Here is an 18436-nt window from a genome sequence, read left to right as displayed (position 1 = left end):
AATACCAGAAAGCATCAGCAGTGATAACTGCACTCTATTTGTGACTGCTGCACTACATCAAGATGTTGTATCCCATTCTTATTGCTCATCACCTGATTCCTATTATCCTCTCACACAACTGTTGTGCACTTATTGCTCACACAAACATATGACAGCAGCCCAGTGCCAAAGGCAATGACAACATCGGTTAGCAATGTTGAGAAAAATGTTTGTGGCAATGTGAATACTAGGATTGTAAAATTGCGACACATAACACACTGCATCCAGGTCATCATTGTAAATGAGAATTGGTTCTCAACTGATTTTATCTGGATAAATAAAGGTCTAAAAAAACAAAAAAAAACAAAATAACTGTTTGAGTGGTGTTTTTATTACTTGTTGCAAAACACAACAGAGACGTGGCACGTTGTCTTCTTACAGTTCTACTTTTCTATTCTGTCAGCGTGGATGGCTGACCTGTGGCGATGCTCTGCTACAGGTTCCTGTTAGGCCTCATCAGTCAGTCATAAACGCTTACCATTGAACAGTGTCTGTCGAGGAAAAGAAGGCCACATCTACAGTTGGTACCAAACCCAGAAGCATTTAATAAACTGCACAACCTTGTAAAACTGCAGTTGAACTTTTATTGCACATTCATGGTCCTTGTAGGGTTTGGTTGGTAGTTATGGAGTGTTCTACAGCATGTCTCTAAAGCCAGCATTGTCCCGCACCATGCTACTGTACACTGATTTGTACACCTTCAAAACATCCAGTGCTGAAGGGCGGAGCTTGGGGTCTTCCTTCTTACACGCCTCATGGATCTGAAAAAGATGGAAGTGGACCACATCCCCTCCAGGTACCCTTCCCATCAGGAACCATGTCACATCTGGGATCTTCCAGATGTCTGTCCTCTCGTCATACTCGGGCATGAGATGGTCTGAAAATGGCTTCCCTTCGGTTCTGAATGGCCACAGCTGCTCTGGGGCAACAAAGTCCCCGGTGAGCTCCCGGTGACCACATTTCACCAACAAGCCTCTGGACGGATCCACCTCGGGCAGTGCGTCGAGATCGTTCACGACCAGGTGGAAGTTACTGGTCAGCAGAAACTGGGAGAGTGTTTTCTCCAGGCTGCTAGAGTCACACATCACCCGCCGCCCAGCTGGGCTGTTGTGAAGATAATGAAGGATGGAAACATAGTCTATAGCCAGCATCAGCCGCATCTGCCATTTGTTATGTTGTTGGTGCTGATCTTGTGCAAGAACACCATCCAAGTTAAGCAAGTTGCCAAGTGAGTGGAGCTCCGTCACCTGGGCGTGGTCTTCAAGGCAAAACCCCACCAACTGCACCACATGGGGGCCCTGCAGGGCCTGCAACATAGACAGTCCATGGAGAAAGTCCTCTCGGTACTCCAGAGAGGACAGTTGGGACAAAGCCACCTTCTGGCCCCTCCACTCTGCCAGATACACCTGAGGAAAAGTGATGACCCGTCAGTAAGTGAGGCCTCATGAAGAAGACAATTCTTTGTATAATAATATTTGTACAAATTATTCAAGCCATTCCTTTGTCATTGCTTTTCAAGCAGCTACATTCAAATGTTGTTTTAATATTCATGGATGTTGAATGTGGAAGTTCAAAAATGAGTTTGTCCCACCTAAAAGTAGCCTTTGTCGCAAATATATTCACAAAATCAGTATAAACCTCATCCCGGATGTAAACCACAAGTTAGCACCGAGGCAAAAGAGGCAGCACTGAGCCGACTGATCATCATGACTCCAACATGGCGGCACTTTGCTGCCAGACATGTTAGCTGTGCCTCTGGGCTTGCAGGAGCTCATAGTGGAATGTAACGGGGCTGAGAGCCACGAGCAGTCCTCTTGGTGGTGGTGGTGATGATGCACCGCTACAGCTACAAACACTAAAGAAGAAGACGACGACAGCGTTGACATGTCGTCTTGTCCACGTTTTTCAAATCCAAAATGTTGCCGTATTTGCGCAGTGAGTTTAGCTTGAGCACTGAAATGTCATTGCTAATGTAGCGCCTTTAATTAGCCTTTTTTTTAAATGATAAATGCCAATAAATCTGAACAGCACGAAATCGAACCGGTTTAAGCTTCTACACTGGAATCACCCCAAATCTAAGTTGAATGGAAATGGCTTAAAGCTTTGTTGCGTTTACTCTCTGTATTTCACTTCACAAAATAAATGACATGCACAGTATTACATATACAGTACAAAAGACCCTCTACCTTCTTCACAGCTCCCTGGCCAATCAGCTTCAGCCTACGCACTTCAGCATTTATCTGTGAACACTGGAGCCAGGGGGTGCAGTTTTTCATGGTCGCCATTTTAAAATGTCGAGGCCCGCAGCCAACATGGGAGGACCCCAGCTGCTCATCCGTCTGATACAAAGACTCCAGATACAGGTAGAGCAAGGCATTGCTGAGGAGCAACGCAGCAAGGCACAGCCCCACCACTGGAAAGCCATGGGACAGTGAACTGCTCTGACTCCGACCCATGGCGCCCTCCACCTGAAATGGAGAACGAAGGTGGGAGAGGATGATACGAGTAAACTGGTTAAAAGTTCTAAGTCTCTTTCACAGAACATATAGAACATATTTATAACCACACCTACTCATTAAGGTGAGTGTGGTCAGAAAAATGTTCCTGTAACCACATGAGAAGTTAAACCACTGGATGTCATCAAATAAATTACATTTTCAGTGGGTGTTCAAGGTCCCATGTGGCATCCTTTACATAGTTTTTGTGCGACCTTAAGCCGGGAGACGATGCTGCAGAAGACATTACATGAGCAGAGGACAGCACAGTTTGTAAGTAGCGGTTGAAACATGGCAATAGTTTAATGTATATACTAAGTAGAGCCTCCATCTTTTTTAGAGTAACAGTAGAAACATTGGCTAATTAATGTGATTTTCTAAGTCTTTCAGTTAGAAATTCAACATCAGAATATACTAATATTGGAAGTTGCCTTCCCAGGTGGTAGGCTATCAATGTTATGTATATGTATTCACTCAATAGAAATGACATCTTTTCTTGAAATACAGTTTGCATGTGTTTTTTATTATTGAGTATAGTTATCATTGAGAAAAATATACTTTTTCACGTTTTAATTTTGTTTAATGTATTTTATTTATGTTTTTCGCGTTTTAATTAATGTACCTATGATTTACAGACGTATTGACTGACCATCGTGTTCACCGGAACTTGGCTTTTATTCTGAAGTCGGTTCTTAGCGTTTACCGTAAGTACCGGTGTACGTGAGACGCGCACCGACAAACCGCGTGCGGGCTGCTCGGCTGTGTTTCGACGTGGAGGCAGTTAGACTGCAGTAATAACTACCATGTGCCCACGAGAGCTGCCATGGGAACGGAAGGTGTGAGGCGTGTGCAGAGAATACAAACACACGTACACATACGTACTACATACACAGTTATACACAGTAGTATAGTAGTGAGACTGCTGAGGGTCACACGCTGACGTGTAACCTCCAGTTAGCAGCAGCACAGCCAGCCGACAGCAGACACGGTGACATGGCATTATTCCCAGGAGTTCACTGACCTGAGTCGATAGGACTTCACATGTTCCGACTCCGCAGACACGAAAACAAGTCGTCCGCTGCTCGTGCACTGCTCCACGAGCCACCGGAAGTAGATACAAACACTTCCTGTCATATTTGCATATCAAAAGCGTTACAGTATATTGAAGGAACTTTGTATTTAAAATACAAAAACGCACCAAACTATTATGAGTCGTTCCCCATTCGCGAGAAGATATACATGTATATAATTACTCAGTTCTACAGCTCTAACTTTGCATTGAAGCCGTCGACACAGACGAAGTGGCTCATAGCTCGTCTGTGTACGTGAACGAGGTTCCTGTGAGCTTTATCGTTGAAGACATGGAGCTTTTATTCTGAAAAGTGGAAGTGTGGTTGTCACTGATTATTATCGACGAGACAAGTTATCTCTTCCATATCGGCGATTGAAAGACTTCAAGCGGCAGCGAACAGGTACTATTTTATTATTAATAATGTCAATCATATTCTCTCTTTAAGTGTCCCGTGAGCCAGGTCGGAAGCCACGGTGCACTTCAAACAGCAGCTCTGAAAGGACTACGTCTGGCATGTCACAACACGGCGCGCGAGAGGATGCTAGCGAACGCTAGCTCCCGTAGCGCATTCATGAGCTAACGGTCCCGCTGGTGCTGGTACACCGCGGTCGGTGCGCGGAGGCAGCGGGCTCTGCTCCGTCTGCCGCCGGCAGCCTCACCGCAGCCCGCGCTCCTTCAACCTGGCTCTCCGCCTCTGGCTTCACGGAAGTTTAGGCGTGCATCTGGCCCGATGTGTTCGTGACTTGGTGTGTTTGCGTGAGGAAAAACCAAAACAATCATTAATTGGGAACATATTTAAACTGATCAATACAACACGTTGTGGATTTTGGTCTATTTTTATGAACACGTAATTTTAATTTTTCACAGTACTGGCGACATCTTTTCAGTTATTGGAATTGTTCTCACTTCGCAGATGAAAACAACACGCGTGTGCTATAATCTGCATTCATACGATGCGCATAAACACGGTGTCAGGCGGCTGCAGAAGTATATACTCGTGTATTGTTGAATCTTATAGTTTGATCTGCTGCAGTACGTGCAGCGGTCCTTCATGAGCTTGTTTCCATAGTTTCCTCTATCTGTGACGTCACGCCCCTTCACACCCTCCTGTTGTTTCACCTTCCTGTGAACAGAGATGAGTCACTGTGGGTGCTGTGCTTCACTTTTCTCTGGGTGTGTTAAACCATTCAGAGCTTTTATAAATCATGGTGTGCCATAGGTTTAATAGAGGGTTATTATGTTGTTATTATTATTAACAATGAACTGTTTCCCACTGTTTACTGTTTTTCTGTTTTCTTGAATGTCTTTTTGATATTCATATTTTGCTTATTGTAAACAAGTATGAAGAGCAGAAACCGGCTTCAAATTCCATGTATGTGAAATTGTACATGGCCATTAAAGCTGATTCTGATTATATCACCTTATTTGAGATAATAAGGTAATATGCTGGATGAGAGAACAAATAGAAGAGTAGAAGAATATAATAATACATATATATATATATATATATATATATATATATATATATATATATATATATATATATTCAATTCTGTTTATAGTGTCTTATAGAGTGTATTCCTTCTTGTTCTGTCTGTAGCAGTAACCTTTGTGCAGACAGAAACTATTTCCCATGAATTAAGAAACCTCTGAGTGAAACCTTTTGGTGATCTGTGAAGAGAGCCCATCAGACCTGCTAGAGATCACACATTGGTAACCTTTTCTGTGTAACACACCTGTAGAAGCCTGCGCAAACCCAAAGATACAGCAACCAGATGCAGATACTAGATGCAGATACCAGATGCTTGCAGAGTCCTAGAGTGATATTTCTGGACTCCTGTGGGAGGCTGCATCTGAGCTACATTTTCCTATAGAAGTTGTCGGTGTAGTATTTAGATTTACGTTTTGAACTTTATTGTAAACATCCAGATACTCAGGAAGAAAAGTGCACTAAACATGTCACTATCCTTTTTTTTAATTTGCTGCCCTTTGTGTTCAGTTAAGACAAATAATGATGAAAATCATTAATTCTTTTAATTCAACAATTCATTTTTTTCAATTCCGAATCAAATTTGATTCGGAATTGTGTGTGTGCGTGTGTGTGTGTGTGTGTGTGTGTGTGTGTGTGTGTGTGTGTGTGTGTTAGTGCTAGGCAATATGGCTTATGAATAGGGTTGGGTCGTGATCGTATAATAGTCATTAATTCATTAAAAAAAATATTGTTTGCACAAAAACATGAAAAAAATCATACATACAGGTAGAGATGATCTGAAAAAATATCTAATTGTTATTGTCATACATAATTGTTATCTGCATAAACATGCATATAAAATACACAAACACATTTATTCAACTTCCTCACCAAAAACATTTAACCAATATAATTTTAACCAATAATACATTTATAACCAATATATTAACTTTATTAATGAATTTCCCCAAGATGTTTTTACTGAACAGACCATTAACGCATCATATAACTCAATGGAACATCAGTTAAGTGCTATGTCTTTATACTTGTTTTTTTTTTACTGATGCTTTGCACGAGCTCTTTTTCTGCAGATTTCAACCTGGATTCGTTTGTCATAACGTAGCTTTACCGGGGGAAATATAAATGTTTAACCACATCCACGGGAATAGGCATGTCAAAAGATCCATCTCTGGATTTTATGAATAGATGTCCATTAATTATTTATTATTATTCAAATTAAGGTTGGAATGATTTGGAGGATAATGTTTGAAAAACCCAGCTCTTGCAAGTAATATTTTTTTTCTTTTCGATTTTCAATAACACTGTCACATATTATTATCGTTATATCATGCAGCTCTAATGGTGAAAAGAGTCTGAGGTGCAAAGGCATTCAGAACAAGCTGAATGCCTCTATCTGCATTTAGTGGTCTAATATTTCAGAGATATTCTCCATTTGTGCTTGGTTTGGTGTCACATCACCTTGGCATTAAATTTAAACAAGTGTCCCACCTAGTGTTCCACCTAGTGTTCCACCTAATGTTAAACCAAGTGTTCCACCAGATGTCCCACCTAGTGTCCCATCTAGTGTCCCATCTAGTGTTCCACCAAGTGTTCCACCAAGTGTTCCACCTAATGTTAAACCAAGTGTTCCACTAGATGTCCCACCTAGTGTTCCAGCAAGTCTTCCAGCAAGTCTTCCAGCAAGTCTTCCACCAAGTCTTCCACCAAGTGTGCCACCTAGTGTCCCACCAAGTGTCCGTCACACCAAATCTTCCACCTAGTGTCCCACCAAGTGTCCATCCCACCAAGTGTCCCACCTAGTGTCCCACTAAGTTTAAGTTGCCATCAGACATGTCAAAGGGCTGTGATCATAAGGGATTCTACTTCACAGACTCTCATAAAGAGTCAGGTGTACAGGCCCTCGTTTGTGTGAATAACCCAGCGAGTCTTTTCCAACAGGACGCTGACAGCCGGCCGCAGCAGCAACACAAGCTGTGATGACCAGAGGCATGATGGGAGTGCCTGTGTTCTGGGTGGTGGTGCTCACCTTCATCTGTACCAGCCACAGCCGAGGAATACAAAACCCTCTCTCCGGGTTCCAAAGGTAAGAAAGAAAAACTCTCCGTTTTGGAAATAATGGATTGTTATCTGCATTGTGCCACATTGCTGTAGCAACTGTTCTTACTTTTTGGAAGGCAGCAATATTTGCATTTGACCAATCTTGTCAAGGCTAGTGATGTGTCGTCCATGAACGATTCGTTCAAAATGAATGAATCCTTACAAGGACTCGAGTAATGAGTCTTCTCAAAAAAAGATTTGTTCATGTTCTTGTGGCCGCGCATTGGGACTTGCATAGGCTCAGCCAAGGAAACAGAAATGATTCGTTGAATGCAGGTCACATGAAAAAGGATCCAAAGACTCATACAAAGACCGGGTCGGGAAATGAACGAATCATTTCTGTTCCCTAGTACTGAGCCTATGCAGGTCACATGGGAAACGGATCCAAAGATCCGTATGCGGCAGATGAACGAAAGCGGAGGTGAACACGAAGACACGGTCGTGAGTCCTGATCGTGTCTTCGGATCAATGATTCTTTTCAAATAATCCAAACTGTCACGATGCATTATTTTAATGCAGGAATTTTATGCCTTGACTATGCCTATATATTATGCCTATGACTTTAATATATATAAACAAAGACTATAAATATAGAGAATAGTAAAGATCCAGAAGTGATTTTGACTTAAAGTGCTCTGCATAGTGGGTCAGGAGCTTTGTGCATGTGCGATTAACTTTCAATCTGGACACGGAGGCTGCAGGTAGCCTGTGAGCGCTTTTCTTTAGGTGAAGCAGCTCGTGGCAGCACCGCTGCTCGTTGAGAACAGAAGCTACAGAACAATAGGTGCTTACATATATACATACACATATATATATATATATATATATATATATATATATATATATATATATATATATATATATATATATGTATATATATATATATATATATATATATATATATATATGTATATATATATGTATATATATATATCTCGCACCAGTGAGTATTTGGGGTTTAACCCTCACACAATCAAACACCAGTTAACAAACTAAATGCTTCAGCTAAAATACCTAAGACTACCCGTCTGTATTAGTTATTGTGAGCCGTCGGGTCGGCGTGGCCGATGGTGCTGTCCATGAAGCTGCTCACAGCAGCAGGCGTGTCATCACAGCTCCGTTCATTTGTCCTCAGGCATCAGAATTAACTAACCGCAGCTTTTCATATCTACACTTATTTAATAAGACTGTCCCAAACTGGAGTAGCGGTTGGGTTTAGCCACCCCTTGGAGTATTTACAGAACAGTGGGTACCTATCTTACCCAGCCTGACTCACGCCTTGATCTCACCAGTCATGCTTCTCACACTGTTCCTCTTTCCCCCTGAAGGGCTCAGGAGGATGTCTGGTCTGATCCCAGCGACTGTGGGTCCAGGACCAAGCAGCAGGTCTTCACAAACTCTCACAACTTCTCTCTGGATATTCGAATGCCGGGTGTTGTCCCGGCCGGGGTGAGTCTGTGTGTCTGAAACTCAGCCCTGAGGGTTCTGCATCTTTTCACTTCATTGCTCTCCACTAGAGCTAAACCAGAGGTTACCGGCCCTACCAAGCCCTTCAAATCAATGTGGAGCAGGTGGACCTAAAGGGAAGATCATTGCATTTATAGCTTAAAGAATATTTGACTCCACACACGATCAAACAAACTCTGTAAATGGTGCAGTCATTATCTGAAGAGACATCAACACCCGACCACAATGGACATGGAGAAAAAAGCCAATTAGATCTCCTGTTGGGTTTAAGTTATACGTCTCCACATCACAATAATAATACAATGAATAAATATTGATATTTTAAAAGCGCCTAGAATAAGTGCTCGTGCCCTAATCATAACAAACGTTCTATTTCACAGTATAATAAAGTAAACTGCTTACAAAAATGTGAAAGAAGGCATCTATAACCAGAGACATAACTCATCTTCTTCTGCTTGTGGCTCATAACATGAAGCCAGCATCTCCTCTCCAGAGCAGGAGACAGGGAGCAGCCACAGTGTTGTTGTTGGAAAGAGTTCCCTGACAGCGTGTGGTAAAATCATTCATCAGGACATTTATTTGTTGCAAGGAAGGAGCAGAGAAGAAGTACACAACATAGCGTGTGAATTGCGTATCTGCTCTATGACCGAGCAGAGACGTCCTTAAATACATGAGAATGAACCATCAACACGGTCCCCATGACGTCTTTCGGTTGGCCTGCATCGACCTGGTCATATAACACACAGAGACATACAGATCCCATCTCTTGACCATAAGCAGACATGTTTGTGTGTAAGTTTTAAGAAGGGAGAGTTCAATGAGAAGTCACAGGCTTTACAATAGTACAAATGATTAATAAACATACTATATGATTCTGAATATAACAGTGAAACAGGAACAGATTAGGAGTAAATATGTTTTTCTACCAACAGCATAGTTATCTTGAATCATAAATTTGCTGTTGAACATTTCAACATCTGATGACTTGTGTTTCTGTAATGTTTCAGTCGGACACTTACCTGTGCACAGCGATTCCTCTGCCAACTAGTCGAGATGCTTATGTAGGTAAGTACATCTTTACAATATCTAGGTTGAGAGATAACATATTGACGGTAATTATGACTGGTACGTCGTGGACCAGATGGTGTGTCTCTGGGAGCGTGAGAGCAGCACGTTGGAGATAGCAGAAGTCAACAGTGCAGTCATATCATGTAGCTTCCAGCTGTAATGTGCACTTCCTCTTTCCATGCTTTAACCACACTGCTTTTCTTCCTCAGTGGACTTCATACCTCATGCCAGCATGGACACAGTTCACCACATGCTTCTGTTCGGCTGCCAGACTCCAGTGTCCACCAGCAGCTACTGGTAATTTCCCAGAGTTACAGAGACGAGCGCGTCAGTCATGGTCCTCTCAGTATCCCCAGCGCATCCTGTTGCGGCTACTCGCAGGCTTTACAGCAGTGTTTTCATTGTTTTGTATTATTGTGTTGTAAGTATTGCTCAACATTTCAAAGCTGGTTAAATAGCATCCAGGATGACATGTAGTGCAAGTCAACGCTCACTGGGGTCATTTTCTCTGAAAACTCAAAATGTAATAACTTTGTGAAAAGGTCTTGTATTTGTTAGGACCGTGCATGATTATTTTAAGATGTCTGACATGAACACACTAATGAAGGGGAGCGTTTCCCTATTTAAGCTTGATAGATGCCACAGTTAGTTTGGCACAGTCACATTCAACTTGAGCAAGACAAGTTGCCCTTGACCCTTGAACCATGTGTAGGATAACTGAGAATCTTCACAAAGAAGTAATTATGATTCCATGAGCGTCTGTCAGTCATTTGGTATCGGAAAAAACCCAAACGATACCCATCCCTAGACAGGTATTAGTGTTGCTCTCTGACTCCTTCCCCTCTGGTCACTGACAGGTGTATTGATGCGTTGTTTCTCTCTCAAGGGACTGTGGCAGTGTGCAAGGCACTTGTGAGGACGAAGCATCCATTATGTATGCCTGGGCTCGCAACGCACCGCCCACAAGATTGCCCAAAGGTAAGTCCCTCAAAGGGAGGAACCAAGAACATCTTGCTTCTTGCAGCAATTCTACGGACTCTTCAACCATCGGGCTGGTCAAGGGGGCACTGTGCACTCCAGCTGGTCGCCTAAAATAATTATAAAAGTAAACATAAAAACACATGAAAGAATATTATATGCACCATATTCACACGATTCCTGGAGATGGAACGAGAGATGATGTCCCTGAGTTATATTCTCAAACAATTAGACTATTTAGACCAAACATATTGAAATGTATGCAGATTCTGATACATTCAAGTCAAAGCCTGTCAATAGCTGTCGGGGTTTTTAATATGTGCCGCACCCAGCCGACCTGATGGGAGAGCCAGTAACCTGCAAAGATCTGCATTCATCCACAGAGCATGACCCGCACACCGACAACTTCATGTCTTATAGTGGCCCCGTTGTCAGGACAGAGGTCTGAGAGACACAGAGACAATGAGAGACACTGAGAGACACTAAGCGCTCTGCAGCTCTCCAGCACGGAGCAGCAGCAGAGATAACAGTAGTGAGACAAGGTCGGATAAAAAAGAGTGAAACTTACGTTCTTTATTGTTGAATAGCAGGCAAACAAGTAACTCTTCATTATAGACATGCGCACGCACACACACACACACACACACACACACACACAAAACATGTAAGTTTCTTTCGCTGACCGATACACAGGTACTGATGCACCTGCAGTCAGCTGATATTGGATGATTTATCTGTCTGACTCTAGTTTTTAAATATCTGTCTCTGAGTGTGTAATTGAAAGGCTTCGTGGCGTTTACATTAAGCAGCGTGTCTTTCCAGAAAGAGCGTGTCTCTTTAGCCTTCATAAGTAGAATCTAGTATATGAAAAGACTTGAGGTAAAGAGAGATCCTGAATCATGAAGTATTGGTTCTATGTACACGTTTCTATCTTTTTCCCTCGGTTGTTCTCATCTCCATGTCCATTCTTCTTTCTGTTGTCTTATTAGATGTTGGTTTTAAAGTTGGAAGAAGTTCTGGAATGTCCCACCTCGTGCTGCAGATTCATTATGGAGACGTCGGTGTTTTCAAAGGTGAGTCCTCGTGGAAGCTGAAGGGGTAACGCGGCACCTTTTCTTCAGGCTGTTCAATCCGTTTTAATGGTAACTCGTCTTCATCCAGCGCATCAAACAACGTCTTCTATTGGTCCACTACTTTGGTTTATTGTCGTTCCTTTTGCCTCAGCAGCTTTGTGTTTAGTGCAAAATAGCAAATGTTCATCTGCTATCAGGCTAAGTTAAGCACCTATATGTCAACTTTGATATGTCATATGTCAACTTTGATTTAAAATAGAAAATCATGTTGAAAAACATTTTATTACATTTCTTTTGTTCTGCAGACCATCATAAAGATTGCTCAGGAGTTACCTTAAGAATGACATCTAAGCTGTGAGTATTCACTTAAAGTGTGACCTTCTCTGTGACGCTGACACACAAAGATATTGAAATGTTGTGCCTGTATGAATATGACGCACATAGACGTCATACACTCGCTCTGTGCCTCCTCACAGGCAGCCGTTCATTGCTGGGATCTACCTGCTTATGTCTGTGGACACAGTTATTCTTCCAGGAAAAAGAGGTTTGTCTGGTGTATGTTTTACTAGGATGTATACTTTGAATGTACATAAGCTGCCAGGGGGCATGAAAACATTTGAAATACAACTTGTTTATAAAAATATAGAAATGCAATCTGTTCACATAACACTGACTTCCTGTAGCCACTAGGTGGCTTTGTGACATCAGTCGATATTGGCATTAATAAGACCTCAGGCTTGGATTGTTCTTACTTTCTGTGAATGGAAAATCATGTCAAATTGCCACAACGCCACAGTAACACTGTTCATTGAAACCTCAAACTTTAAAAAAAATGTCAGTCTTTATTTCATAATCATCATTTGATTTTCTTAGACGCTGACTTTGCTCAGGCCCTAATAAAAATATGAATAAATCCAACCTGTACAAACTCAATAGGGCCTTTTCTGGTCGGTGTTTAGACCCTAAAACCTAAACACAAAACTGGTACTGGTTATTTTCTCTAATGGCTTTAACACCAATATGTGTATAAAAAAATCCACTCGACACCTCGAAGTAAAATCATTGAAAGTACATTTATTCTTCGAAGAAGGAGCAGAGTCAGAAGTACAACGTGGCCTATCCTATCCCATAGTGTCCGAGACTGCTCAAAGAATCCGCCCAACGCTATCATCTTAAATACACATGTTTACCAATACACAAAGGCATACATGACGTCTTTATGGCTTCATCATGACCTCCTCCTCCGTCATCTGACAGTCAGGCCCAAATAAGGCACCAGGCCTGTGTGCTGACACACAGAGACATATTGACACTTGCTGTCTCATGACTTATCAGGACACACACAATGTGGGTGTGTACATAATAACATAGGAGAAAGTTCAATCATAAGTCACTGGCCTTCTAATCCTACTTATCATTTAACTAAAATATGATTATGAATTTAACAGTAGAACTTCATTGAGAGACAAATTTCATCCAACAATAACACCCTTTCCTCCCAAATTGTCTGAGTCTGGTGTGATGCGTGGTAATAGGGCAGTGCCAGAAAGGTACAATGATCAAAGAGTGGGCCTGCCCTGACATCAATTCATTTCTTTTTTAGTTACAAATGCAGACATCGCCTGTGATTACAGTTCATATCCCATCTACCCATTTGCCTTCAGGACCCACACACACCAACTGGGTGAGTCATACCAGAGAATTTAGAATATAGTTTGTTTCACTCACAGTCATCTTATTTAGTTTCACTGATAACTTTGATAATTATTTTTGTCGCAGGTAAAGTGGTCAGTGGCTACAGGATCCGAGACGGGAAATGGAACCTGATTGGGAGACAGTCCCCTCAGCTACCACAGGTACGTTATTACATCACCAAGAGCATGCCATATCATCTGGATGTCCCTGGTTTGCTCTCTAATAACATTTAATAATATGGTACTATAATCTCTCTAGTGGGGTAATATGGTACTATAATCTCTCTAGTGGAGTAATATGGTACTATAATCTCTCAAGTGGTGTAATATGGTACTACAATCTCTCTAGTGGGGTAATATGGTACTATAATCTCTCTAGGGGGTAATATGGTACTATGATCTCACTCGTGGGGTATTTTGGTACTATGAGCTCACTTGTGGGGTAATATGGTACTACAATCTCTCTTGTTGGGTAATATGGTACTATGATCTCACTCGTGCAGTAATATGGTACTATGAGCTCTCTAGTGGGGTAATATGGTACTACAATCTCTCTTGTTGGGTAATATGGTACTATGATCTCTCTTGTTGGGTAATATGGTACTATGAGCTCACTCGTGCAGTAATATGGTACTATGAGCTCTCTCGTGGGAGCTAGATAACGCTGGGATTCCAGGGCAATGCCATCTGCATAAATAATGTTATTAATTAGTTTGGTCATTGCGCAACAGTGAATGTCTCTTCTCTCCAGGCTTTCTATCCTGCTCACGAGGAGTTAAATGTGAAGTACGGTGACACCATTGCAGCCAGATGTGTGTTTACTGGGGAGGGCAGAACCTCCAAGACATACGTTGGGTGAGTTCAGCATTTTTACAACAGATTGTAGCTTATCGATAACTCAAAAGTACCTTTTAGTTTCTACAGTTGTTCTGTGTTCTGTTCATGACTTCTTGAATTATAAATGAGCTCTTGTTTGCCCTCTTTGGACTGTGTTTGTATTAAAATATATCTTACAGTCGGGGTCTGTTCTCCTCTGCAACGCCTTGTGTTTCTTTACACATTGTTCATGCAGAGCACACACTGTTGTGCACTTCAAGGGGAGAAAGGATTACATTATCAGCATGCACTCAGACCCATTGGCGGGCCGTGGGTTTGATACCTACGCTTTCAGTCTGAGTCGATCAGCCGTTGTGGTGTGCGGCACGCACTCACTGCACGCACTATTTACATACAATAGATACAAAAAGCTAGCTCAGAGATTTCAGCTGTCAGTTTCCACTGTGAGGAACATAGTGAGGAAATGGAAGACCACAGGCAGAGTTCTAGTTAAGGCCCATAGTGGCAGGCCAAGAGAAATCTCAGATAAGCAGAGGCGAAGGATGGTGAGAACAGTCAAACTCAACCCACAGACCAGCTCCAAAGACCTACAACAGGATCTTGCTGCAGATGGTGTCACTGTGCATCGTTCAACTCTTCAGCGCACTTTGCACAAGGAGATGCTGCATGGGAGAGTAATGCGGCAGAAGCCTTTTCTGCGCCCATGCCACAAAAAGAGTCGCTTAAGGTACGCTCAAGCACATTTGAAAAAGCCAGCTTCATTTTGGAATAAGGTGCTGTGGACTGATGAAACTAAATGTGAGTTATTTGGACATAACAAGGGGCGGTATGCACGGCGGAAGAAGAACACAGCATTCCAGGAGAAACACTTGCTGCCCACAGTAACATGTGGTGGTGTTGCATCATGCTGTGGGGCTGTGTAGCCAGTGCAGGTACTGGCCATCCTGTTGAAGGTGAAGGTCGCATGGATTCCAGTCAGTATCAGCAAATTGTTGTGAACAATGTTCAAGAATTAGCAACAAAGTTGAAGTTGCGCCGGATCTGGATACTTCAACAAGACAACGACCCTCAACACCGCTCAAATTCTACCAAAGTATTCATGCAGCGGAACAAGTACAACGTTGTGGAATGGCCATCTCAGTCCCCAGACCTGAATATCATTGAAAACCTGTGGTCTGTTTTAAAGCGGGCTGTCCATGCTCGGAAACCATCAAACCTGACTGAACTGGAGATGTTTTGTGAAGAAGAATCGTCAAAAATACCTTCAACCAGAATCCAGACCCTCATTGGAAGCTATAGGAAGCGTTTAGAGGCTGTTATTTCTGCAAAAGGAGGATCTACTAAATATTGATGTAATTTTTCTGTTGGCGTGCCCAAATGTATGCACCTGCCTACTTTTGTTAAGTAATTATTGCACACTTTTGGTAAATCCTATAAACTTCATTTCACTTCTTAAATATCACTGTGTTTGTCTGCTATTTGATGTATTTAATTCAAATTGCTGTTCCGAACAACCAACGACACATAAAGGAAAAACTTGAAAATGATCAGGGGTGCCCAAACTTTTTCATACCACTGTATTTGGATAGGCATCACTTATATTTGATTGTTTGAGTATTGTAACCAAGGGATGTACTGAGCGTCACTTAACTGTTTAAAGATAAGGTGCTCAGTTGTAGTGACTATTGAGCGTTTATTGTCCGGGCTGCAGCGGTATGACGTCAGAGATATTATGATATGATATTGAGCAGGTCTTAACTATACAAATACAGCACCTTTCCTCCATTTGTATGTTTATTACCACGAGTGATGTATTGAGCCGGTTACTTTTCTGTTGTCTGCAGTGGTACGTCTGATGATGAAATGTGCAACTTCTACATAATGTACTACATGGACAGCAAACATGCCGTCCCCTACATGAGCTGCATGGAGTCTGGCTCCAGAGATCTGTTCCAGCGCATTCCAGCTGAGGCCAACGTTCCCATTGCTGTTAGTCCAGGGCACATGAACTCTATGATGCATATGGGGCACTCAACAGGTACAAAGGCATCACATACTGTTTATGCTGCATGCTACTGACACATCGTATTTCAATTTAGCCTCATGATAGCTCTCATGTTGGTTAGGAGGTGAACATATACTTTTATAAGTCATTTTTCTAAATGTGCGCCTCATCGTCTTTTTTATTAACTTGCATTAAAAAAAACCTGTCTAATTAAACTTTATTTTTCCTCCAAAGACCATGAAGACAACCAATTGTTGTTGGATCAAAACAAAGCCGAGCAGGTTCTGGATCAGGGTAAGTTTCAGTTCAGTCACTTCATTTGCAGTCAGGTGGTCAAAAGAAAAAACAAATGTTTCCAGTACATATAATGTACACAATACATTATGACAACAGAACCGAATTCTAAATTACATGTGCAAATAATCAGGCTGAATTTCATTGTATCATCATTGTATCATTGGGTATATTGCCCTCCTGCTCGACCATTGTTTCCATTGTTTCCTTTATACCTCAAATTACTGTTGCAGAGCAGACCATCAGAAAAGCAACACATGGAGGCCTTTGTTTAATTAACTTTTATACAAATAACTGAGTGAAACAGGAATTTTGGAAGACCATATCTGCTCATCCTAACTTGTGGTACGAGGTTGCGCAACTAAATAATGCACATTGCAGTCTTTTCTCCATAAGAAAAAAACACAGATACAAATACACACAACACAAGTCTTTATCATATCTAGAGTGTGGAGGACAGAAGCTGCTCTGAAGTTAAAGGAAGGTACACGGCTGGCTGGACCTGGAGGGCTGGTCACTGTAGGCCAGTCCAGCTAGCGCAACCAGCTAAGGTATTAGCTAGCTCCCAATTCATATGGTCTAAGAGTATATTTTGATGAGTATATATACTCATCACTACACTGTTATCAACTGGTCATTTCTGAAACATACACTTAGCTTCGTCTGGTTCATGCTGCTGTGAATTCAGCCCATATGCTTTGTTGTTTATTGAGATCTAATCGATGAAGACCTGTCCACTACGAATCTGACATCCTGTAGATATACGTCAGACTGACACTGAATGCATCTGCTGGAGCAGCTTATAGCAGAAATCCTGTCTTTACTTCTCCATCGTGAAGAATCAGAAACCATAAGAGAGAAACTTGTTTTTGTTTTGCATGAATTCAACAGTAAGGGTGCTAGATATACTAAAGTTACGATGGGTTAGTCCTGATGGACAGGTGGTACCTTCATGTACCTTCCTCCCATCAGTGTGTGACTGGGTGAATGATGACATGTCGTGTTAAAGAGCTTTGAGAGTACAGTTTATTTATCACTTACATTGACAAACCTATCTTGGCTTGGGTGCAGCTGTTAGCTTCTTTATAGCCACCCCAGTTGTCTCACTGCCACTTGCCAAGTAGATCATCCTCTTGGTCCGGAGCAGCTGAGGACCTCATCACCATATTAGTTCTTAAGCACTTCGACAGGAAGCCATAGTCGACGTAGAAGTAAAGGTTGTTCTAGTTGACTTACTTTTTTTGCCATGCTCTGGGGCGCCTCTAGCCTCCTCTACTAGCTTCCAGACTAGATCACTGTAGATTGGGGCTTTGCTGCCGTTGTGATCAGTGAGTCGGCTCAACTCTGAGCTCCTTGTCAAGGGAAAGGTTGAGCATGCTTTTCAACAAGTTCCATGTTCAACCCTCCTGGTCCATCAGCCTGGCTTCCAGATAAGCTTAACGCTGCGTTAGCCACTTGATAAGCGCAGATGCTGCTTAAAGCACAGTCTCTAGTCGATCGTTTTTTCTCTTTAGTTCTTGTTTGCTGTCTGAGAGTTGTACCTTGTAAACTGCACAGACTTTGCCTCTGCCTCTGATGCATCCTCGTTTGTCATCTTCACTGTCTTCTCCCTTGGCAGTCTGGCACTTTAGCGCACCGAAGGATTGACTGAAGGACTATTGCGTCCTCGTATATCTGCCTGGTGACAAAGCAGCAGCGTGTCTCTCTCCATGTGTCTTCCGAATTCCCTGAATTACTTTGCAACAAGTTCCAATTGATCCTCGTCATGAGGCCGGAGGGCTGCTTCGACTCTCTCGGCTGAATTTGTGATTGTTTTCTATCACGT

General features: G+C 42.2%; 2 protein-coding genes across 3 annotated transcripts in view; one reads left to right on the top strand and one right to left on the bottom strand.

Moving 5' to 3' along the window:
* Positions 1-600: 600 nt before the first annotated feature.
* On the bottom strand, positions 601-3629 carry pomk (protein O-mannose kinase). Its single transcript, XM_068573370.1, has 3 exons — positions 3556-3629; positions 2226-2507; positions 601-1445 (listed from the first exon to the last, which is right to left on the bottom strand). Exons 2-3 carry the CDS (start codon positions 2493-2495, stop codon positions 675-677), a joined length of 1041 nt encoding a protein of 346 aa, XP_068429471.1. The 5' UTR covers positions 2496-2507; positions 3556-3629; the 3' UTR covers positions 601-674.
* Positions 3630-3870: 241 nt separating this feature from the next.
* The window catches only part of pam (peptidylglycine alpha-amidating monooxygenase), a 30122-nt gene continuing 15556 nt past the window's right edge, over positions 3871-18436 (top strand). For both annotated transcript variants that reach the window (XM_068573369.1, XM_068573368.1), the window contains exons 1-14: positions 3871-4006; positions 7037-7181; positions 8524-8644; positions 9670-9727; positions 9940-10027; positions 10617-10708; positions 11698-11781; positions 12087-12135; positions 12258-12325; positions 13385-13465; positions 13561-13637; positions 14227-14330; positions 16157-16350; positions 16552-16611. In XM_068573369.1, coding sequence (XP_068429470.1) covers positions 7075-7181; positions 8524-8644; positions 9670-9727; positions 9940-10027; positions 10617-10708; positions 11698-11781; positions 12087-12135; positions 12258-12325; positions 13385-13465; positions 13561-13637; positions 14227-14330; positions 16157-16350; positions 16552-16611 — 1183 coding nt within the window. In that variant the 5' untranslated portion in view covers positions 3871-4006; positions 7037-7074. The remainder of the gene's footprint in view (positions 4007-7036; positions 7182-8523; positions 8645-9669; positions 9728-9939; positions 10028-10616; positions 10709-11697; positions 11782-12086; positions 12136-12257; positions 12326-13384; positions 13466-13560; positions 13638-14226; positions 14331-16156; positions 16351-16551; positions 16612-18436) is intronic.

Source organism: Clinocottus analis, unplaced genomic scaffold (genome assembly GCF_023055335.1).
Source record: "Clinocottus analis isolate CAN_PGR_092001 unplaced genomic scaffold, fCliAna1.0.p SCAF_13, whole genome shotgun sequence".
Lineage (NCBI taxonomy): Eukaryota > Metazoa > Chordata > Actinopteri > Perciformes > Cottidae > Clinocottus > Clinocottus analis.
This window is presented reverse-complemented; position numbering and strand designations above follow the sequence as displayed.